Raw genomic sequence first — 23799 nt, 5'->3', positions numbered from 1 at the left:
ATTTTTGAAAATGTTGTCTTAACTGTTGTTGGGACTAAATAGATAAAGGGGGGACTAAATAATTAGATTTGATACAATGAATGAAATTATTGATAAAGTCACTAAAGAAAAAGCACTGCCTTTCTTAGGCTACAAGGAACACCGATCAAAGTTGATGAAAAAAATATTAAATTATTTTATTACTCATAAAAAGTGGGTCACTTTCTTGCTAACCATATAAATAAAAATAATCATAAAAAAAAATTAAAAATAAGAAATTACGTAAAATATCCAAACTTGTACAGGTCATGTCTATATTATTTTCCAAACTTTAACTTCCAACATAAACTTTTGTCAAGTATTTATAATTGTAGGATTATGAGGTTCTTATAAATGAAAAATGATACAAAATATAACTTTAAACCAGAAAATTTTTATTCAGAGAGCACAAGGAAAAGCACGTCTTTACCAGAGGGCTGTCTCGATTAGACTAAAAATTTGAACTCAGTGATCCCAGAGACTTTAGTATTTGGGATTTCCTTCCCTGGTCACTAGATACGTTAAGGTGCGTTCTCCTTAACGCGAGGAACGGGCCGCGGAGAAAGGAATGGGCCAATGAGACTCCGTGTGGGGGAAAGAAACTTCCGATTACTATTTTTGATCCCTTGGGACGAGATTTTATTTACCAAGCGTGGTGTGCCACGTGTTAACGGAAAGATAATACAGAGAAATAATTTTTATACAAAAACACGATGAGAGGAGTGCGACCAGCCGGTACGACGGACGAAGTAAAAGTGAAGGTGTTTTTGCGTATGCACCGCCACGGCGATCTAGGCATCCGGAAGTAGAGAGAGCAACGGTCGCAATGGTCACTCTTCCGCTCTGACCAATCAAAGGCATGGTCAGGCCAATCAGATGCCCCTGCGGAGCCGCATCACGAGGTGCTTGAGTATGTTAGTGCTGGCGGCCGAGAGGTGTCAGCACTTTCCTTGCGCGTGTGGCGATACGTGCCTAGTGTATCGACGCGGCACACTGGCGCCCTTCCTCCCTATGCGGGTACTAGACTAACTAAACCCAAGTTGAACGTAACGGTCGAAATGTAAGTTAGTCCTATATATGGCGTCCAAGAGTTTAGTTGTATCTTGTTAATAAATTTATATATTTTTGTTACTTTAATTGACGACTATCGCGTAAATCTCCAGATCAACCTTTTCCGTTAACCTTGTTCCCCACATAAATAATTGGTGCCGAAACCCGGGAATATAAAAAAAGGAAAAAAATGGAAATTCAGGGAACAAAGACCGGTACAGCAAAAAATGGCGCAGATAGTCGAACAGAGAACAAAGGACCCGAGATACAGGCAAGCGAATTTCGTAGCGTTAAATTAGCTCCTTTCATGAGAGACGAACCAACGCTATGGTTCATGATGCTAGAGCGTGAATTCGCAGCTTATAATGTACGCTCTGATGCCGTAAAAAGCGCAGCAGTTGTCCGACATTTGGATGTTGCGACCTTGAAAATTGTGGCGGACATAATTGCCACCACGTCTAACGATTCATATACTGAAATAAAGGAGGCATTGATCACACGCTTAACAGCGTCGGAAGAATCAAAATTTCGACAACTCCTTACAGGCTTGGAGCTACAGAACAAAAAACCTTCAGTTCTGCTAAGAGAAATGAAATTATTAGCAGGAGACAATGTAAGTACCCAAGTCCTACAAACCCTATGGTTACAGAGATTGCCAACGAGAATACAGGAAGTACTAGCAGTCGTAGAAGACGTTGGTCTCGAACGTCTAGCAACCCTAGCCGATAAAACAATAGAAAGAACAGGGCATTATGAGGTAGCAACCATAGTTGACAAAAGCTCGGGAGACGAAACACAAGATAGAAAACTACATGACGAAATGGCACAGCTCACAGAAAAAATGGCCCACCTGGAAACCTTAGTAAGAGGTAAATATCATGGCAGACAATATGATCGACCAGTTTATCATTCCAGGAATAGATCAAGATCTAGGAGTCGTAATAGGAATAGACCATGCTATTTCCATGCAAAATTTGGCGAAAAGTCATGGAGATGTCGTAAACCTTGTAACTGGACCGGCCCAGATCAGCGAAAACAGGGAAACTAGATACACCATCTAATATTGAGGCGATTGGAGATGGTGCACAGAGACAAAGCCGCCTCATAATTCCAGACAGAATATCCGGAATAAGATTTTTGATAGACACAGGCGCTGATATATCTGTTATCCCAAAAACATCTGGTGACAGGAGAACATTAGACAGCGAATATAACCTATATGCTGCAAACGGTTCAACCATTCATACGTATGGTAAAAAAGTACTTTCCATAAACCTAGGCTTACGTAGACAATTTATATGGAAGTTCACAGTTGCAAAAACAACAAGAGCAATTTTGGGAGTAGATTTCCTAGGATATTATAATTTACTGGTGGACATAAAAAATAAAAAATTGATTGATGGCAAAACGCAACTTTCTAGCAGAGGTGAAATTAGCAATTCCAGTCACCCCACAATTACTACGATCAATAGCAGTAGTGGATGTCACGAGCTGCTAAGGAAATTCGTGGCGATCACCAAGCCAAACTTCACCAATAGTACAAAGCATCGAGTTCAACATTACATAGTAACTAAAGGCCCTCCAATTACAGAAAAAGCGAGACGTCTTCCACCCGAAAAACTTAAAGCTGCAAAAAAAGAATTCGAATTAATGCTAAAACAAGGTATTTGTCAACCGTCAAAAAGTCAATGGGCTAGTCCTTTACATATGGTAAGGAAGAAAACTGGAGAATGGAGACCATGCGGTGACTACCGTAGGCTCAATAGTATAACTCAACCAGATAGGTATCCTCTTCCTCATATACACGACTTTACACATCAGTTAGAAGGCTCAAAAATATACTCAGTTTTAGATCTCGCTCGTGCTTATCATCAAATTCCCATAGCTCCTGAAGACAGAGAAAAAACAGCATTAATTACACCATTCGGTTTATTCGAATATCTGGTAATGCCTTTTGGTTTATGCAATGCAGCACAATCTTTCCAGAGATTTATGGACACGGTATTACGTAACCTTCACTACTGTTATTGCTATATAGATGACATATTAATAGCTTCTAAATCAGTAGAAGAACATTACCAACATCTACAAACAGTATTTAAAAGATTAGAGGAGTACGGTTTATCTATAAATATAGACAAATGCATATTGGCAAAGGAAAAAGTCAGGTATTTGGGTTTTGAAATAAGCTCTGCTGGTATTGCACCGTTGACAGAACGAGTTCAGGCAATTCAGAATTACCCCAAACCTAAAACGATAACAGACCTAAGACGTTTTCTAGGTATACTAAATTTCTATAGGAGGTTTATACCAAAAGCAGCAGAAACTCATATATTGCTAAACTCCTTACTAACTGGAACAAAAAAAAGAGACAAACGTCCGATAAAATGGACTCCACTCACAGAAGAAGCATTTGAGTTATGTAAAAAACAAATATCAGATACATCACTGCTACACTATCCTAAGGAAAACGCAAAACTACGATTATCAACTGATGCTTCAGACAAGGCGATTGGAGCTGTCTTGGAACAATTGGAAAATGACGAATGGAAACCTCTCGGATTTTTCTCTAGAAAACTCGAAAAAGCTCAACTCAAATATAGCACTTATGATCGAGAACTTTTGGCCATCTACAAAAGTATAAAATTTTTCAAACATCTTCTAGAAGGCCAAGACATAACTATACAAACCGACCATAAACCATTGACGCAAGCTTTTCACCAGAAATCCGACAAAGCCACTCCAAGACAATTAAGACACCTAGATTATATCGGCCAATTTACAACAAAAATAGTACATATAACAGGCCAAAATAACCAAATAGCAGACACGCTATCGAGAATCGAGCAAATAGACATGCCAACCATAATCTCCACTGAAGAACTCATCAGAGAACAAACTACAGATGAAGAACTTCAACAGATTTTAAAGGGAAGCATGCCTATGTGGAAGCTGTACAAAATTAGAATAAACGATTCAAACTCCTACCTGTATTGTGACATAGAGAAAGATGATATACGTCCATACGTACCGAACAGTCTACGTAAAAGAATTTTCAATGCCACCCATAACTTATCGCATCCCAGTGGTAGAAACACCAAGAGAATCATCGCGAAAAGTTTCGTATGGCCGAAAATGAACGCAGACATCAGAGAATGGAGTAGAACATGCATTAAGTGCCAGAAAAGCAAAATACAACGCCATAATAAAATCACTCCGGAAAAAATAGAGGTACCCAAGGGACGATTCGAACACATCCATATAGATATCGTAGGACCATTACCACCATCAAAAGGATATACATATTGTCTTACAATGATAGATCGTTTTACAAGATGGCCTGAAGCCACTCCAATAAAAGATATAACAGCTGACACAGTAGCAACCGCATTATATAGCACATGGATCGCTAGATTTGGAGCTCCGGTTACGATTACTACAGACCAAGGTACACAATTCGAATCTCAATTATTTAATGCACTGACTAAACTTTTAGGTTGCACAAGAACTCGCACAACAGCTTATCATCCAGCTTCAAATGGAATAATAGAGCGATGGCATCGATCTCTCAAAACAGCTATAATTTGTAGCGGTTCAACAGAATGGGTTGATATTTTACCAACAGTTTTATTAGGTTTACGTACTAGCTATAAGGAAGATTTAAAAGCAAGCGCAGCAGAAATGCTATATGGAGTAACGCTAAGACTTCCCGGAGAATTTTTTCTAAATGAAGAGCTACCAGATAATCCACAGATGTATATAGAAAAATTCAGAGAACATATGAGAAGAATACGTCCTGTACCAACAGCACATCATATAAAAAGCAAACCTTTCGTACACAAAACCTTGTACAGCTGCACCCATGTTTTTGTAAGAGTAGACGCAATGAAAAAGTCATTAGACGCACCATACGAAGGACCATTTCCAATAATAGATAGACTGACAGATCATGTTTTTAAAATAGATTACAAAGGAATAGCAACAAATATGTCTACAGAACGTTTAAAACCAGCGTTTTTTGAAAACCTACAAGAAAAGAAAACTGTGCAATTTAAAACTTATTAGGTACCAAAGATTATTAACCTCAAAGACTGTACATATTGTTAAGAATAAGATAGGTTAAATGTTAGGGAGGGAGTGGTTGTGGCGATACGTGCCTAGTGTATCGACGCGGCACACTGGCGCCCTTCCTCCCTATGCGGGTACTAGACTAACTAAACCCAAGTTGAACGTAACGGTCGAAATGTAAGTTAGTCCTATATATGGCGTCCAAGAGTTTAGTTGTATCTTGTTAATAAATTTATATATTTTTGTTACTTTAATTGACGACTATCGCGTAAATCTCCAGATCAACCTTTTCCGTTAACCTTGTTCCCCACACGCGCGCTGCTACAGCTGCGCGCTGTTGGCCAAGAGATGTCGGCACTGCGCTGATGCGAGACGCCACAACTCCCTTCGGAGCATTTTTCTTATTACATAAAATACGAAACTTAAAATTATAGATATTTACAAATATATAAAAATATATAAAGATATATAAAATTATTGAACTATTTCTATCTTAACTTAATAAGTTCTAATTGGTACATACGAATCGGTATTGCAATCTTTTTCGACGAACGCTGGTTTTAGTCTTTCTATAGATACATTTATATGTTTTCCTTTATAGTTAATTTTGAAAATATTATCTGTAAGTCTTTGTATAATTTCGTATGGACCTTCGTAAGGCGCTTCTAATGGTTTTTTTACAGCATCGACCCTTAAAAATATGTGCGTACATGTATATAACCTATCCTGAATAAAATGTTTCTTTTTGGTATGGTGTGCTGTGGGTATCGGTCTGATTTGCCTTATATGTTGTCTTAATTTTTCTAGGAATATGTGTGGATCTTGTAATAGCTCTTCGCTGAGGAAAAATTCTCCTGGTAGTCTGATGTTTTCACCATATACCAATTCCGCAGCTGAAGCTTTTATATCTTCCTTTAGGCTTGTGCGTAGACCAAGGAGCACTGTTGGTAGTATTCCTACCCAGTCTTTTTCTTCGTGGCACATTATTGCTGCTTTAAGTGATCTATGCCATCTTTCTATCATTCCATTTGATGCAGGGTGATATGCTGTTGTTCTAATTCTTTTCGCTCCGACTAATTTGGTTAATGCTTCAAATAGTTGACTTTCAAATTGTGTTCCTTGATCAGTTGTAATTGTAATAGGAGAACCAAATCTTGAAATCCACTGCGAATAGAATGTTGTTGCCACTGTATCTGCTGAGGTATCTGGCATTGGAATTGCTTCTGGCCATCGAGTAAACCTATCGATCATAGTTAGGCAGTATCTCATATTTTTAATCGTTGGTAATGGACCTATTATATCTATGTGTACATGTTCGAAACGTCCTTGTGGTACTTCTATTTTCGAAGGTACCTGTTTGTTATGACGGCTTATTTTGCACTTTTGGCATGCTAAACATGTACTTGACCATTCTGCAATATCTTTGTTCATTTTTGGCCACATGAAGCTTTTTCCTATAAGGTGTTTTGTTACTCTGCCGCTGGGATGTGACAAATTGTGTACGTTCTTAAAAACCTGCCTCCGTAAAGAGACTGGAACGTATGGTCTTATGCTTTTTCCTACTATGTCGCCATATATGTACTTATCAGAGCTATCGAGGAAAATCTTTTGCAGGTTCCATTTTTCTTCTGCCAAAATATTCTTTAGTTCGTCATCCTCTTGCTGCTTTGCCATTAGCTCTTCTGTTGATACTAGGACTGGCATGTCTATGGTTTCTAGTCTTGACATAGCGTCAGCTGCCACATTGTCTTTTCCAGCAACGTAAACAATTTTGGAAGTAAACTGTCCTACGTAATCCAACTGTCTGGCTTGTCTTGGGCTTGCTTTGTCCATATTTTGCTTAAAAGCGTATGACAGTGGTTAATGGTCAGTCTCTATTATTAATTCTCTTCCTTCGACAAAATATCTGAAAAACTTTAAGCTTTTATAGACAGCTAATAATTCCCTATCATACACACTATATCTAATTTGCGCTTTTTCTAGTTTCCTTGAGAAATATCCTAGTGGTTCCCATTTGTTATCGCAGAATTGTTCTAACACTGCTCCAATTGCGTTATCGGAAGCATCAGTCTTTAATTTTAATACTGCTTTCTCTTTTGGGTATGCCAATAACGTTGCTGTGGCAATTGCTTCTTTGGCTTTTTTGAAAGCTTCTTCCGCTGCTTGATTCCATTCTATTAGTCTTTTGTCGTGCTTTTTGGTACCTATTATATACTTGTTAAGTGGGTCAAGCCATTCTGCAGCCTTTGGTAAGAACCTCCTATAAAAATTCACTACCCCAAGGAAACGTCGCATATCTGAAACAGTCTTTGGTTTGGTATAGTTTTGTATAGCGTGGACTCGGTCATCCAACGGCGCTATACCCTTATTATCTATCTTATAACCTAAGTAGTTTACGCTATTTTGAAAAAAATTGCACTTTGAAATATTTATTGTTAGTCCATATTGCCTAAGTCTATCGAATATTGCACGCAGGTGTTTTTCATGGGATTCCTTATTTTTAGACGCTACTATTATATCATCTATGTAACAGGCACAGAAATCTAATTTGCTTAATACTATATTCATAAACCTTTGGAATGTTTGCGCCGCGTTACATAAACTGAAAGGCATTACTGTGTATTCGAACAAACCAAAAGGTGTAATTACCGCTGTTTTTTCTATGTCTTCCTCAGCCAACGGAATTTGGTGATATGCTCTAGACAAGTCTATTGTGGAAAATATATTACAGTCACGGAATTGTTGCGTGACGTCGTGTACATGTGGAATGGGGTACCTGTCTGGTACCGTAACGCTATTCAATCGCCTATAATCTCCACATGGCCTCCATTCGCCATTTTTCTTTGGTACCATATGCAGAGGGCTCGCCCATTGACTCTTGGACGGGCGACAGATTCCTTCGTTGACTAGTTGCTGAAATTCGGCTTGTGCGATTCGCAGTTTTTCCGGATTTAGTCTTCTTGCTCTCTCTGCTATTGGAGGACCTTTTGTGGTAATATGTTTTACCGTGTGGCTGATGGGTTTCCTTGAAGTTGGTTTAGTTAAATCTGCGTACTCCCTAAAAAGTTCTAAATACGGACTATTACAATTAATGGTCAAAATGGTTGGAACGTCAATATTTACTAATTCTGCTTTACTAGAAAGCAATGTATTGCCGTCCAACAATTTTTTGTTTCTTAAATCTGGTAGTAAGTTATAAAAATGTAAGAAATCGGTGCCTATTATTGCTTTAGAAACATTCGCTATAATAAATCTCCATGAAAAATCTCGACGAAGTCCAAGATTTAAGTTTAAAAGTTTTTTTCCGAATGTGTCTATTTCTGCACCGTTTGCCGCGTATAACTTACACGTATTGTCTTTGGTTTCATTTATCGAAGTACGTGGAATCACTGAGACGTCTGCACCAGTGTCTATTAGAAAACATGCTCCTGTTTTCCTATCATTTACCATGAGGCGCAGGTTTCTCGTCGCGTCGTCAACTGCCTCTATTTGAGACGCTTGCATTAGTTTTCCGAAGGCTTTCTTTTATCCGGGCCTGTCCACTTGCACGGGGATCTGCACTTCCACGATCGTTCCGCGAATTTCCAGTGGTAGTAACATAGGCCGTCATTGTTTCGGTGAGTGCTTGCCGATCGGCTTCGACTTCGGGATCTTCCGCGGAAACTTCGGTATTTTCTTCTACCGCGCATCAATTTTTCCATCTTCTCCGTTAGTTGCGCGATTCCCCGCTTGATTTCTGCTACCTCGCTATTGATTGTTGTTTGAGCGGCACTTCCTATTGGCGCTGCTTCCGTAATGGCGGCCGTTTCCGGCAGACGCTCTCTCTCGAGGATCTTGTCACCCATTTCCGCTAACCTTGCGGGTGACGTAATTTCGTCTGCAATGGCGAGGATCTCTTGTGCCCTGGTTGGCATCCTTTGCATCCATAACCTTAGGAGCATTTTTTCGCTAACACTATCACCTGCTAAGCGTTTCATTTCTCTCCAAAGTTCGGACGGTTTTTTGTCTCCTAATTCAACTCCAATTAATAATCGCCTTAGCCGTTGTTCGTCGGATTTAGTTAGTCTGTGTATTAAGGCTTCCTTTAAATGTGTATACGTACATTGCTCGGGGGGGGATGCTAAGATGTCGTGTACCTCTCTTATCAGCGTGGTATTCAAATTCCTTAGCACCGCTGAAAACTTTACGGCATCCGATTTATCGTTGTACGCCGTGAATTCCTTTTCCAACATTACGAACCATAAATTTGGTTCCTCTTTCCAAAAAGCTGGAAGCGTTACATTTCTAAACTCACTGGCGTTGACTTCCTTTGTGTCGGCACGGGTCACGTCGGCTTCGCTGGTTGGTTGCGCCATTGTTCTTCTACTTATTATTTTTTCTATTTTAGTTGTTGTATTATTTTTTTATTTTTTTACGCGGACGTTCCCGGGTTTCGGCACCAATTTACTGTAGAGGGTTTCTCTAGAGTAAAGATAATATTAGACTGAATTTTTATTTTATGATTTTTATTTAACGGATGCGACTTGCTTTTCTTAGTTGTACACTTCTCAACGGCTACGCACAGACTCAGTGATCCCAGAGACTTTAGTTCGTTTGATGGACACAGGGGCGCAAAATTATCGTACGCGGCAGAGAATTATCGTACGTCCCGGGAAAATTTGAAATCCGACAAATCTCGGACAGAATTTTGAAAAAGTCGACAAAAGTGTCCAAGTTCCAACTTTTGCAAGTTGATGACCTTTTTTTTTTTTTCTTTTAGGTAGAAAACGTTCATTAATCGTTTAGTTCAATCGGCGGTTCGATAGCTGCACGGGAAAGTGTTCAAGTCGAGAAAAAAATTTTTGATGACCCTTTGTGTGGGAGTGCTGGGAGTGGTGGTGGGAGTGGTGGTGGGAGTGGTGGTGGGAGTGGTGGTGGAAGTGGTGGTGGGAGTGAGGGTTGGGGTGGGGGTGCACCTTTGGAAAATTTGTTGACTAAAAAAAAAAGAAAAAAAAGTTCATCAAGTTTTCGAAATTCCAAATGGATCGTACGCCACGATTTTTGGATCGTACAGGACCTCAAATTATCGTACGCGTACGATAATTATCGTTCGAATGGGATCGCTGCACAGACTGTACTAGTCTGGTGACCACTACTTGTTAGCGTGGTTCCCTAGCCTTCTAGTAACTTTAGAGGGCGCGACCTTCGGTCGTACCGCTACATGCGAGACGCCACATATTCTTTTCGTCTGCTACATTTTTTATTTGTTATTGGTTGGGCAACTGACCAATCGACTTTCCACCCTTTCGATAATCGTTCGCGTTCTGCTAATGGCGGAACTTACAAAAAATGGCGCGTCTTCATTTTCCATTTGTACAATTTTTGTTACATTTTAAATATATATATTTAAACTTAATAGCTACTGTTGGCAAAATCACATTTGAAGACTTTATTTCACTCATTTTATAAAGTTTTTCTAAGTATTAATTCATCTCTGTAAAGTATTATTTATAACAAACTTTTAAATGTTCGTTTTAGGTTTGCTAATTGGTTATATGTTTTAATTATAATAAATTAATTTTTAGTGACTTTTTTGCACTTTTGGAATAATTAAATTTTATTAATTAAAAGAATTACATTTTTAAACTAAAAATATACGCGCGCTATTGTAATAATTTCTTTATTGGTCGTCTACAGCACTTTTACTTTTTTATTTTACCACCAGATGTTGTTATTCATCTTGCTGCGTTTGTACGCAAGCGCGTACGCGTGCATTGTATATGCAATTATATGTCACAAAAAATAAAAGAAAAAATTAGATCAGCTGTTTCTTTACATAGTTTTGTTAGTGCGTATGTGCGTTTAATTTATGTATTTCTTAATAATCGTGGCACATATTGTACATTTATTTTTGAATTTTAATATTACAAATAAAAAGGAATAATATTAAAATGTATTAAATTTAAAAAAAAAATAATAATTCATTAATTGTCATAACGCCATTTAAATATAATGGGAAATGTTGAAATGACTTGTATATGTTCGTCAATCTTGAATATCATTAGATAGTGTTTGAAAAAATATTTGTGCAAATAATTCGACGAATATTTATTTTTAACAAATAATGACAATTATCTCTACTGGTTTTATGGTAAGTTTAATAAAATCATTACTTTCTATATTATTTCCTGGATTACATTTTATCACCATTTCATGGTCAAACATGTGAAAATGACAATTCATTTTACGTCATTTTATGATTGTTACTATAGATAGTGATTTTATTCGAACTTCACAATTTTTTATTATTATCTATAATTTCTGGTATATGTATATGTCCAAGTATCATTTAAGTAATCAAAAGTAGTGATATCATGTTAAATCATAGCAATTTGACTCATTCATTGTGAGTCAAAACAGATGTTTTTTTTATAAATCTAATATTGATCAAATTCATTTATTAAATTATATCAAATAAAAATTGTAACTGTTCTTGCTAGCATAAGAATTTTAGATGGCATACATTTTCATAATTAATATCTCTTATAAAATGTTTGTTTTATTAATAATCATATAATCATTCTTATTAATTAAATTCTAGGCTTTACAAATGATGTCAGCTATGGTACCAGGTACAAACAATGTTACAAATAATGATCAAAACAGTCATCATACTTTAGAAAGACAGAAATTACTCGATGACTTGTTGGATGCTGCAAAAAAATGTTATATTAGGTTCGGAGGTCGTGCAGAATTAGCAACAGAATCAGATGCATGTGTCGCTCAACTCTGCTCCATACTTGAAGCAATATTTAGTCATGGACTGCGCACTAATTGTATAGAAAAAGTTAATTTTGCTTTAAAGTAATTATTTTATTTATTTATACAAATATTATTATTTATAAAAATTTTTTATAGTGTGTTTTGAAATTAAGACAATATTTATTTTTCATAGACACGTTTCCGCTTTGGTATCTGGTAGCAATGCTAAATCTTTGAATACGAATGATGCAGCATTCTGGCCGTGTATAAAAGATCAATTAACGTGGCATGAACAAGAACGTTTTAGCATTTTAAGAAAGGTACGCACCGATTATGGCCGTGGCAGAGCATGGCTAAGAGCCATTTTAAATGAGCGCTCTTTGGAACGAAACTTACATACCGTTATAAATCCAGATAAGTTATCTTCATTTTATGAAGAATGGGCTTTTTTATTGGATCAAGAGAAATGCGCGGCATTGCCGAATGTAGCTGCAGGTAATTTTTAAGCACACGAAAGCATACATGAAAATATTACAATCGATAATATATAATTATTTTTCTATTTTAGGACTCAGCGCAATTTTATTTGCTATAAGAATAGAAAACGAAGAATTGGACAATAACTTAAAAATAAAAAATTCTGAAAACTTGAACGGCGAACAATCAGAACTTATCATATCTATAATGCCAGGTTTTTCTACTTTCTTATATTTATTTTTAATGTTTATCTTACTAAAGAATAATTTTAACATATATATTTTTAATTTTGATATTTTATTTTATATCTATGCTTTTTTTCTTTTTTTTTCTCTTATAAGAATAATACGAGTTTCGATAGATACTTTTTGATTTGGTTATTACAAAATAGAAGGACACAAATATTACTTCTTCTTAAGAGCCAACTAACATTAACAATTCATATATTTTAAAGGCACTCTGAATGTAAGACAAGGAAAGATACAAAAAAAAGTACCAACTCATATTATTTCTTTTGACAATGATAGTGAAGAACAAGGGGAGTCTTCTGATGTTAGTAACAGTATTAATGAGCGCGGTTTTTTTAATAATTCTTCTGTTTTAACAAAACATTCTTCATCTCCATCTATATCAGAAGTGCAATTGGATCTCGATGATTCTAATGCTGTTGCGAATAAGAGTTCTACTGAGAGTGAACACAGGTAAAACATTATTTTAAAAATCCTTTATGTATTTAATATTTATTTTTACAAATAAGTGTTTTGATTAATATAAAATTTTATTTTATTTCATCTAGCGAATCTCTAGATGAAAGAAAGATTTTAACTCCTGTAACAGATTCTGATAACTTAGGACTCGTTCTTACATCACCTTTAGATCAGACATTCGATGATATATTAGTTAGTTTGCCAAATTATATAAATGTAAGTAATAATATATCAGTTTATTTTAGTAGATTTGTATTTACAATTATTATAATTATTATTATTAATTGGCATTCGAAACTCGAAAGTTCATTGCCGCAAATACCAAATCTCGGAGCGCGACCTCTCCATTTGCGGTCTTCGTAGCCTATTTCTTTAAGATCCCTTCTAATATTGTCCTCCCATCTAAGTCTCGGTCTACCTAGTAGTCTTTCCCCATTCGGTATACCGACCAGTATTTTATTCTCCGTTCGATCCTCCTCCATGAGCGTCACGTAACCAGCCCATCTAAATCGTCATGATTTTACGACGTTAATAATGTCCGGCTTGTTGTACAATTGATGTACTTCTACGTTATGGAGTTTTCTTCATTCGCCCGTTTTCACATCGCGTTTTGCACTGAAGATTTACCGAAGAACTTTGTTTTCGAAAAGCCTAAATTTCTTTTCATCCCGTAACGTAATCGACCACGTTTCGCTACCATAAAGGACTACCGGCAGGATGATTGTCCTGTATATCCTAATTTTTAAGCGCCTATTATTGATCGAATAAGAGCATGCATTGCCTAAATTAATTCTTTTCTTTAGTTCTTCGTTAATTTCGTTCGTCTGGTTTATGATCGATCCTAAATACCTAAAATTGCTGACCCGTTCAAAAATTTTATCCCGGACGACCAAAGTTTTAATATTATGCACATTCTGAATTCTATCAGTGACCATCTTAAACATAATTATAAAAATAATATACATACTAAATAAAATATGAAAGTACATTTATAATAGTTGATAAAAAAGAATATATAAATATATGGTCACCGAGAGATTTCAGAATGTGCCTAATACTGGAATTTTGGTCATCCGAGATAAAATTTTTGAACGGGTCAGCAATTTTAGGTATTTAGGATCGATCATAAACCAGACGAACGAAATTAACGAAGAACTAAAGAAAAGAATTAATTTAGGCAATGCATGCTCTTATTCGATCAATAATAGGCTCTTAAAAATTAGGATATACAGGACAATCATCCTGCCGGTAGTCCTTTATGGTAGCGAAACGTGGTCGATTACGTTACGGGATGAAAAGAAATTTAGGCTTTTCGAAAACAAAGTTCTTCGGTAAATCTTCAGTGCAAAACGCGATGTGAAAACGGGCGAATGAAGAAAACTCCATAACGTAGAAGTACATCAATTGTACAACAAGCCGGACATTATTAACGTCGTAAAATCATGACGATTTAGATGGGCTGGTTACGTGACGCTCATGGAGGAGGATCGAACGGAGAATAAAATACTGGTCGGTATACCGAATGAGGAAAGACTACTGGGTAGACCGAGACATAGATGGAAGGACAATATTAGAAGGGATCTTAAAAAAATAGGCTACGAAGACCGCGAATGGAGGGATCGCGCTCAGGGACGGTGGGAAAATTGGCAGGATTTAGTATTTGCGGCAATGAACTTTCGAGTTCCTAATAGAAAATAATAATAATAATAATAATTATGTTTAGGAAACAACAGATATAACTGAACCCGCAGTAGAAGCGACAGAGCATCTTGAAAATTTAGATAACCATACAAACACAGAAAATTTAGATCCTGAAGCATTACGGTCGAAAATTTTGACAATGGACGAACTTTTAGAACAAGCTAGAGAAGAAGCTATGACCAGCAGATTGGTGTTAAATCGTTTTCAAAGACAGCATCAAAATCTTGTCGAAAAACATCAATTGCAGTTGCAGACGCTGAACGGGTAATTTGTTTATGCATTTTATCTTTTTATATTTATCTTTACTTTTGTATTTTTTATTTATCTTACCGCGTTAATTTTAAAATAGGGAGAATGAACTCTTGAGACAACAATTACGTAAATATGTAACAGCAGTACAAATGTTAAGAAAGGAATCAGATTCCACTTATGTGATAGAAAGAGATGTTTCTCCGACTCGTAACAATGAAGCGGAACAGTACGAAGCAAAGTTAATTCAAGTCGCAGATATGCACGCAGAATTAATGGAATTCAATTCGAGATTAATTTTACAATTAGCTAACAGGTATGAGTAAAGATAATAGGCAAGATAATTAAAATCATTTATTCATTTATCAGTAGTTTTTATATAAAATACTTTTAATAGTGTTTATAATAATTAATAATTTAATTGTAAAGGGACAAATTGATCAAAATTCTGCAAACGGAATTGGAATGTCTTCGAGGTCCTTTCAACGAGGATGAATTACCGTTGGAAACTCCATGTTTTATTCATATATGGATACCGTCTGTTTTTCTGACAGGGCAGCCTTCTGATATTCATCATGTATATCAAGTAATTATTATGAAAAAAAAAATTTTATATTAGGTAAAAAAGAAAAAGAAATTTATTATCATATTTCTTTTGTTAATTTTTTCATTGTATAAATTTTAGATATATATACGAATACGGGAAACCGAATGGAATATTTACAGACGATATGCGCAGTTTTATGAATTACACAAAGAATTGATAAAGCACGATGCGATTGTGACTACTTATGAATTCCCTCCAAAAAAAACAATAGGAAATAAAGTAATATATTTATTAAAAGTAGGAAATAAACATAATATGTGTAAACGTATTATAATAAAGATATTTTTGTTAGGATGCTAAATTTGTTGAAGAAAGAAGACAAAAATTACAAGAATGGTTGAGACGTGTTGTTGGACGATTGGCTAGATGTTCTACGTTTTCCTCTAATCCGAGCAGGCAAACTCTTATATCGTTATTACCATTTTTTGGGTAAGTCATGTGTTTTCACCAATAAAATACAAAAAATTTTGTTTAATTATATCTTGCTATTACATTATTTTGCAAAAATTATCATTTTAATATATATAATTGTTTCTTTATTATATATATATTTACTTATTTCGTATAATTTTCATTTTTAGCGACAGACCCAATGCAGATAATAAAATAAAAAATAATATAGCAAAAAATGCATTATCTTCTTCTCCACAATATATGGGCTTATAATGATTGTTTATATAGACATTGTATATAGATAAATTCTTTAATTCAATAATTAAATAAAAACACAAGCTGTTTTATATATATATATATATATATATATATTTTATCTTTAAATAGATGTAATATAATAATATATGAAAATATATAGTGTTCTAGTTGAAGGAAACCACTTAAATATTTTCTTTGTTTTTATTGATATGAAAAATGTTTTTCCTATTATATATCTCTTCTAAAACTAATTAAAGTATGTCTTAGACAGTTTTCATATCATTAAAACAAAGAAAATATTTAAGTAGCCTTCTTTAACTTTTCTCGCCTTGTATAAGTTTAAGTACGATAATATTTCCCGCGAAGTATTCAAAAAAGTAAATATAGCAGGGTAGCCAATCTATCACTGTTACCAACTATTAAAATAATGTTAGTGCTTAGTCTTGTTTAATTTTTCGAAATTAGACGAAATTAAATTTACATTTCACATTTGTGTGTGATCTATCGTCAATTATATTATTACATTGTAATTGGTCGTATCCTGACAACATTCTGAACATGTGAATAAGTAGCCAATGAAAAAAAGAGTTTAGTTCTTTTTATTAGCCAATTAAAATGTAAAACACTATATAAGAAAGTTAGATCATGTATACATTGAATTTATATTAATTATGCATTATTTATGAAAATTAATTGTTAAATTTTATATAACATTTTTTAAAATGTTACTTCGCTTTTATTATATTTTTAGATGATTATGTATTTTGCATTAAAGAAACAATTTTAAAGACGAATAAATGATTTACTAAACAAGAAGAAGACTAGAGAGAGCATGGATGCTGAACAGTTCTCTCGTGGTTGCATTGGTGACATCGATTGCATTTGTAAATGAGCATTTACCTTTACGCCATGAGTTTATCTATTTCTTATAATCAATTGTAACCAATGTAATGTTTATATTTTTGACATATTAATTAATTGTGATTTATTAAGAGATCGTTTGACTGATTAAAAAAACGTATTTTTTTTTATTTTTTTAATCTAATTTATAAATAAAATTAAGAGGAAAAAGGTGTTATGTTTTAAGTATTAAAAACTTGTTACTATTTTCACGTAACATGTTTATCATCAGTTCATACTTTAAATTTTTAATTGTAGTCATTTGATACTAACTTTATAAAAAGGATAAAGGTTTAACGATTATTATTCTCAGTAAGTATATTTGGTCTTCTTTTTGAGATATTATACTTATTCATACTTAAAGACATATTCAAATGAAGTTCTTGTGGAAATATTCGAAAATTTATTATAGATTTTGCACTCTAAATTCAACTTTTTGTAAATCATATTTATCCTTCTGCAAATAATTCTACAACCGTTTACAAATCAAGTTCAACATTTTGCAAATCAAGTTCACTCTTTTATAAGCACATTCAATCTTTACTCTACTCTTATGATAGTTATTTATTTAAATAAAAAATTTTTTTTTAGTGTCAGTAAAATTCTCTTTCCTTTGTAAAGTAGCAAGTCTAAACTCAAATTGGTGAGGAAATTATACATAAATTAAATTAAAAATATAAAATTAGATAAGAATAGATCTTTTATTCCATCTCTTTCTTTAGAATCATTTGTCATTGTGAGTCCATTCTCTATAGGTTGATTCATATGACTTTCTTTCAATAGTATGATTCATCAATAAATATTTGTTTAAAGGGTATTTGTGTGTATTCTTGAGACGATGTCAAACTAAATAAACACTAACGAAATACAAAATAATGTTGGTACAACAATACAGATAATTGTTATTTCAATGTTAAATTTGCATAAATCAGTGATGTTAATATGTGCATTATATAATACTAGCAGCTTACATTTTTTATGCTTTTATATATATATATATATATAGATATTGTTTTCTATAACAATATTAAATTTTAGTTCAACATAATTTCATTGTATTATATAGAATATAAGTGTTACATTACTTTGTGGGTTTTTCCTACGTATGAATAATTTATTTACACGTATATACATATATATGTGTACATATATAAAATATTTGTTTGATTTCCTCATATATTTTCCCTTATTTCAGTACTAAAGAAATCCTTGTTCCTATTGTGCCTGTGCTGCAGTATTGTTGCTAGCAAAGAAAAAGTTTTGTAATGCTTCTTTTAAAAATCTAAAGAAATTATAAGTTTATAATAAAAAGTAAGTAAGCAAAAAAATGAATGATTATTTCAACAATTTAAATAAATGGTACTTGATTGATAATGACTATACGTATTTTAATATTTCAAAATTTTTCAGATTTTCACTAAAATTATGGGACGTTACACGGGAAAGAAATGTCGCCTTTTAACGATGTTAGGACTCACAGCGCTTTTATTTTTGGTGGAGATAGTTGTTGGTTATGTGACCAATTCGATGGCTTTAATAGCTGATAGTTTTCATATGTTATCAGATGTAGCCGCATTAGTTGTGGCATTTCTTTCTGTTAAGGTAAGCATTAGAAGTAGTAAGCATAGAGGTATATAGATAAGTATGCATTAGAGAAATATATTCTATTTATTTCTTATATTATTAACATTTCAGTAAGTTTATGTTATTAATTCCTTGCATTATGATTTAACGCGCTTAGTCTATAAGATTTGCTCACGTTTCTCACATCCGGATCATAAAGTGCGTCATGTATTTAACATGTTGAATACAAGAAGTTCACTTATTATTTCTTTTATAAATTAATATTTCCTCTTTATTTTCAGATGTCACCAAAAAAATGGTCCAAGAACACTTTTGGATGGGCTAGAGCTGAAGTCTTAGGTGCACTTGTTAATGCGGTTTTTTTAGTTGCCTTATGCTTTAGCATTACCGTGGAGGCATGTAAGAGGTTTATCGAAGTGGAAGAAATACACGAAGCTAAACTTCTAGTGTCTGTGGGGGCGCTTGGTCTATTTGTCAACTTAATAGGTTTATGCTTATTTCGTGGTAATTATCTTGTTTTTTATGTTCATTACAAATTTCAATAATGTTTAAATATTAATATTATATACAAAGATATTATATACATTTTGTATTCACATATCATTTGTATAGCTGTATCAGGGTAAAAAAATCATTTATAGTTCTTTGAAGAGAATTAGGCTGCTAATTATTCAGGTGGAAGTAATCATAAACATTATACGCCTCAATTATCATTCATTATGTTCCTACTATATCTAATTTAGATCAGAGATAATTTATAGTATTTTGAATCGTAGATTGTAAATAGTAAAATATATATCCAGGCTAATGAAATATAAAAGAAAGAAGGATATTATTAATATTTTTTTATTTAGATTGAAAGTTTAGATTCGATAATCATAAGGGCTTCATAATAGTATCATAAATTAATTACACTTTATTTGTATACTGGCTCTTTAGATTTGTTAAATTACTTATTATTCGTATTATTTTTATCGGTCATAATATCGTTTATAAAAAATGATTGGTAGAATATCAGAAATAGAAAAATTCTCTATTTGGAAGCAATTAATTTACTTTTAATTAATTGTCTCTTTTTTTGTAGAAAAATATACATACGTACTCATTCGACATTTTATTATTACAGAACACGGAGGTTCTCATGATCATTCACATGGCATATCACGCAGTCATAACAGACTAAGCACATTAGTAGGCACGGATGACAATGAAAATGACAACACTTACAGACCACCAACAGCACAAGCAAAAAGAGCACATGGTCATACGCATGATGCCAGTCAAATGAACATGCGCGGTGTATTCCTTCATGTACTGTCCGATGCAGTGGGTTCTGTAAATGTAATTGCCTCCGCTTTGATAGTGTGGCTTACAAAATGGCAGTACAGGTAATATTTTTTATAACACATTATTTGCTATGATTGTTGCTTTTTCCATTTTGCTTATATCTTTCCATGATAGCTATGAAGATTAATTTAACTTTTTATCTAAAAATGATATATATTTATTTTTTAATAAGAAAGAAATATTATTTACACTTCATTTTTTGTTACAGATTTTACATCGATCCAGCATTATCACTGCTATTGGTTATTCTCATGTTGCGTTCTGTTTGGCCATTGTTTAGAGAGTCGGCACTAATTCTTTTACAAACTGTACCGACACATATTCAGGTATAATAAAAAAATATTAAACTATATAATAATTTGGATGACGCTCTTATTATATTATAAATTTAATTTAATTGTTTTACTTTACTTTTTCATATATGTTTGTTTGTATATTTAAAAAATCTATTTTTATTAGGTCGACGCAATACAACAACGCTTACTAGAAAACGTTGATGGAGTATTAGCCGTCCATGAATTTCATGTATGGCAATTAGCTGGTGATCGTATTATAGCTTCCGCGCACATAAGATGTAGAAATCTTTCAGAATATATGAAAATTGCTGAACAAGTTAAAGAATTTTTCCACAATGAGGGTATACATTCTACTACAATACAACCAGAATTTATTGATGTATGTTTATTTGTTGTATATTTATAGATGTTACATATGATAGATTTTATTACTTCGCATTTTAATAGATGAGATTTTAAAGATGTTTAGAGTGTTGAAATATTAATTGCGTTATTTTTTTAGTATCAATCAAATAGTGAAATTAAAGATACGCCAACAGAAGATTGCGTACTCGATTGTCCAAAGACTGATAAACCTTGTAATCATGCTACTTGTTGTGGTCCCTCGAAACAGGTAAGTGTTTCATAATTTTCGAAGTTCTTCATTATTTGAATTCCTTGAATTCTACATTATGAAATCCTACAGTATTACCTGAAGAGAAGCACCTCTCCCCACAGTCCTTATTCAAAGTCTAAATGCCTTGGGCGTTGCTTAGAAGCGATTAAATCTGATTCTGATACGATCATAGGTAAACTGATGTTTTTATAGAGAGTATTGAAAAATTATTTAAAGACACTAATATAAAAGAATTATTTTTATGTGTCTTAATAATAAGAGATATGAGTATTCAAATTTTGTTTCAATAATATGATCGTAAAAGAAATACTTCTTCTTCTTCATTGATTTAAAATTAATTCTTACCGATATAGATATACAAGTTAATATAGTCTTGTCGTTTTGGTGTGCAGTATGATTTAATTTTTATAGGGTCGTGAATCTCCTTCGCCCGGGGAAACACCATATATGTGCAGGCAACGTAATAGCTTGGCACGTTCGACTGCTTCTATAGGAGGAACAAAGCAACAGGAAGTGAACGAGATGGAGCGAGGACATTTACTTTCTCTATCTGGTTCTCATCATTCCATCCAACTTCCGCATTCTCACATTAACACGCCGACGGTTTGAGTTATTCTTTGATAACCACTCGCCTACCTCTATAGCCGATTACACAACGTAAAGAAATGCTATTGTACAAACATAATAAATTAATCATTTGACTGTGTACTAATTTTGTTACTATCGTGATTAACAATAGCATTAATTTCCAATTAACTTGCGTCGTTATTTATCTGGTTTCATTATATCTAAAAGATTGATTATAATTAAGAAAAGTTTGTTACATATCTGTAGATAACTATAATAATGGATTAAGTTAAAAATGAAAAATATAGATTTTATGATTTATTTAATATTATATACACAAACTCGTTCTCGAAATAAATCATAAAGAATGTCTTTTTCCATTTTTAACTTAATCCGCTGTCTTAATTACTGGCACATATAACAAGTCTTATTACTAGACAGTAATGATATTGTACAAAACTGTATATTATTTCATTTGAGATTTAATCCTAAAAGATATTGTTTTTTTTTATGTTGATTTTAACTGTTCACTTTCTTATTAATGAACAAAAAATGCGAAACTTAAATATTTTTATGCATAAGGCGTATTGATACCAAATGAAATATACACACTATGCGTCGAAAAAGACGTAATAATCACGAGTATAAGTCCTAGTTGCCTTGGAAACTATTTATATCTCTTTGTAAATATTCAATTAACAATTTAATGGATATAAAATGTAATTATCATTGATTACTTCCTGCAAAATGATTAATTATACCTCGAAATTTATAAAACAAAAACATAAACTATAATAATTAAAATATATATACTTAGTGAGTCACAGGAGTATTTGCGCGTACCCACTTCTATTGAATTTTAAACAGTTGATATTTGCTTGTAATGCATATTTTCTATTCTATAAATTCTATTTTAAAATTATTATACTTTCTAATTGATATACATTTTATTACAGAATAACATTTGATTGTTAAAGAAAAAATACTAAAATTGTCTCGCAAGATTATTTGTACCTACGTAAGATATAATAAAAATACAACCATTATTTTTATAAGTATTAGTTGTATTAATAGTATTTGGTTGGCCCTTTTTTGCATTTTATAATGCTTTTGAGTTGATTAGGCATATATTGTGAGATTAGTTGTTTATTAGGTATATTAAATGGTACTTATAATGAAATGTTTTTTTTGCAATCAAATGTATATCGATTTAAATGTTTAATAATCTTGAAATATGTTTCTATGTAAACAAATTTTTAAATATTCTAATATTTTCAAATTTATATATATATATATTATAAATGTATACATATTTATATTAAAAAAATATTGAGAGATTATTTTAAATTGATAGTGGGAGTATGAATATTTCTGTGATTCATTACATATATTGTTAATTCTTAGCAGTATTTGTGTATTAAGTAAATATTTGTATGAGCTATAAACGGTAATATTTAAAATTTACATTTGTCTTAAAAAATTCTGTAAGATAATATAATTAAACTCTATAGTTATATCCTATTGTGTCTGTACTTTTAAATTAGAAGTTGTTATAATATTATTATCATAACATCAAAAAAATTTGCACATTTGTCGATCATACCATTAAAAATTTACATTGACAAATTTTTAATGAATGCAATCGCATTAATAAACTCTTAAATTGAGAGCGATGGTAAAGAAATTATTGTTAATAAGCCGCTGTAACAGAAATTGGAATTTTTGTTTGGTAAAGTTAATTTTTTATGAATACTATTTAAGCGGCCGATTGGAAATTTGTATACATATTGCAATAAAATACGTTAAGATCATTTTATTATATAAATCATTGTCCAATAGAGATATTGATACCTAAAAAAGTTTCTTTTTTTACTATGTTTGTGGTGTTGATTGTAAAAATGACAACAGTTTTGTTCGATCAGCTATAGCTTAATGTCGATTAAGTCTTTAAATGTATGGTCTATTATATTTCTGTATAATTTGAAAAATATTAATGCTAGTATAATGTACTACTAAATTAATTATGTACATAAAATAACAACCAATTATTTAATGTATAAAAAAATTATTTTAATTAGGATTTTTATGATAAAGATCATTCTTACAATTTTAATATATAAAAACAAAAGAAATTTATCAATTCAAAAAGCGCGCTTCTAGTGTCTGTTGGTAATGCAGTTAGCTATGTAGATGGCACGCATGTAAAAGAAACGAAACGAC

At 32.9% G+C, this 23799-nt stretch overlaps 2 protein-coding genes across 3 annotated transcripts; both read left to right on the top strand.

Moving 5' to 3' along the window:
- Window positions 1-10901: 10901 nt before the first annotated feature.
- LOC107066639 (sorting nexin-29) lies at window positions 10902-16433 on the top strand. The gene is made up of 12 exons (XM_015321454.2): window positions 10902-11266; window positions 11717-11979; window positions 12071-12372; window positions 12446-12568; window positions 12809-13055; window positions 13151-13277; window positions 14785-15026; window positions 15112-15327; window positions 15441-15597; window positions 15697-15837; window positions 15911-16047; window positions 16200-16433. Exons 1-12 carry the CDS (start codon window positions 11240-11242, stop codon window positions 16282-16284), a joined length of 2067 nt encoding a protein of 688 aa, XP_015176940.1. The 5' UTR covers window positions 10902-11239; the 3' UTR covers window positions 16285-16433.
- A 567-nt stretch (window positions 16434-17000) lies between these two features.
- On the top strand, window positions 17001-23390 carry ZnT63C (solute carrier family 30 member 1). 2 transcript variants are annotated; one of them, XM_089177880.1, is made up of 9 exons: window positions 17001-17481; window positions 18365-18480; window positions 18580-18771; window positions 19035-19257; window positions 19880-20141; window positions 20309-20426; window positions 20560-20775; window positions 20899-21009; window positions 21424-23390. In XM_089177880.1, the coding sequence occupies exons 3-9, from the start codon at window positions 18595-18597 to the stop codon at window positions 21619-21621; spliced, it is 1305 nt and encodes a 434-aa protein (XP_089034006.1). In that variant the 5' UTR covers window positions 17001-17481; window positions 18365-18480; window positions 18580-18594; the 3' UTR covers window positions 21622-23390. The 2 variants fall into 2 exon arrangements, with proteins under 2 accessions (XP_089034006.1, XP_089034007.1); XM_089177881.1 differs by lacking the exon at window positions 17001-17481 and adding an exon at window positions 17868-18046.
- Window positions 23391-23799: the final 409 nt, after the last annotated feature.

The sequence above is a fragment of the Polistes dominula genome, unplaced genomic scaffold, assembly GCF_049000335.1.
Source record: "Polistes dominula isolate Pdom_NZ unplaced genomic scaffold, Pdom_raw_medaka contig_24, whole genome shotgun sequence".
NCBI lineage: Eukaryota > Metazoa > Arthropoda > Insecta > Hymenoptera > Vespidae > Polistes > Polistes dominula.
The sequence above is the reverse complement of the archived record's forward strand: the minus strand, read 5'-3'. Positions and strand labels throughout refer to the sequence as shown.

Coding starts and splice junctions, on each gene's coding strand:
- LOC107066639 (XM_015321454.2), top strand. CDS start 11,240: ATGACAATTATCTCTACTGGTTTTATG. Junction 15,838..15,910: donor AAAAAACAATAGGAAATAAA/GTAATATATTTA, acceptor TATTTTTGTTAG/GATGCTAAATTTGTTGAAGA. Junction 16,048..16,199: donor TCGTTATTACCATTTTTTGG/GTAAGTCATGTG, acceptor TTTCATTTTTAG/CGACAGACCCAATGCAGATA.
- ZnT63C (XM_089177880.1), top strand. CDS start 18,595: ATGGGACGTTACACGGGAAAGAAATGTCGCCTTTTAACGATGTTAGGA. Junction 19,258..19,879: donor AGGTTTATGCTTATTTCGTG/GTAATTATCTTG, acceptor TTATTATTACAG/AACACGGAGGTTCTCATGAT. Junction 20,427..20,559: donor CTGTACCGACACATATTCAG/GTATAATAAAAA, acceptor TATTTTTATTAG/GTCGACGCAATACAACAACG.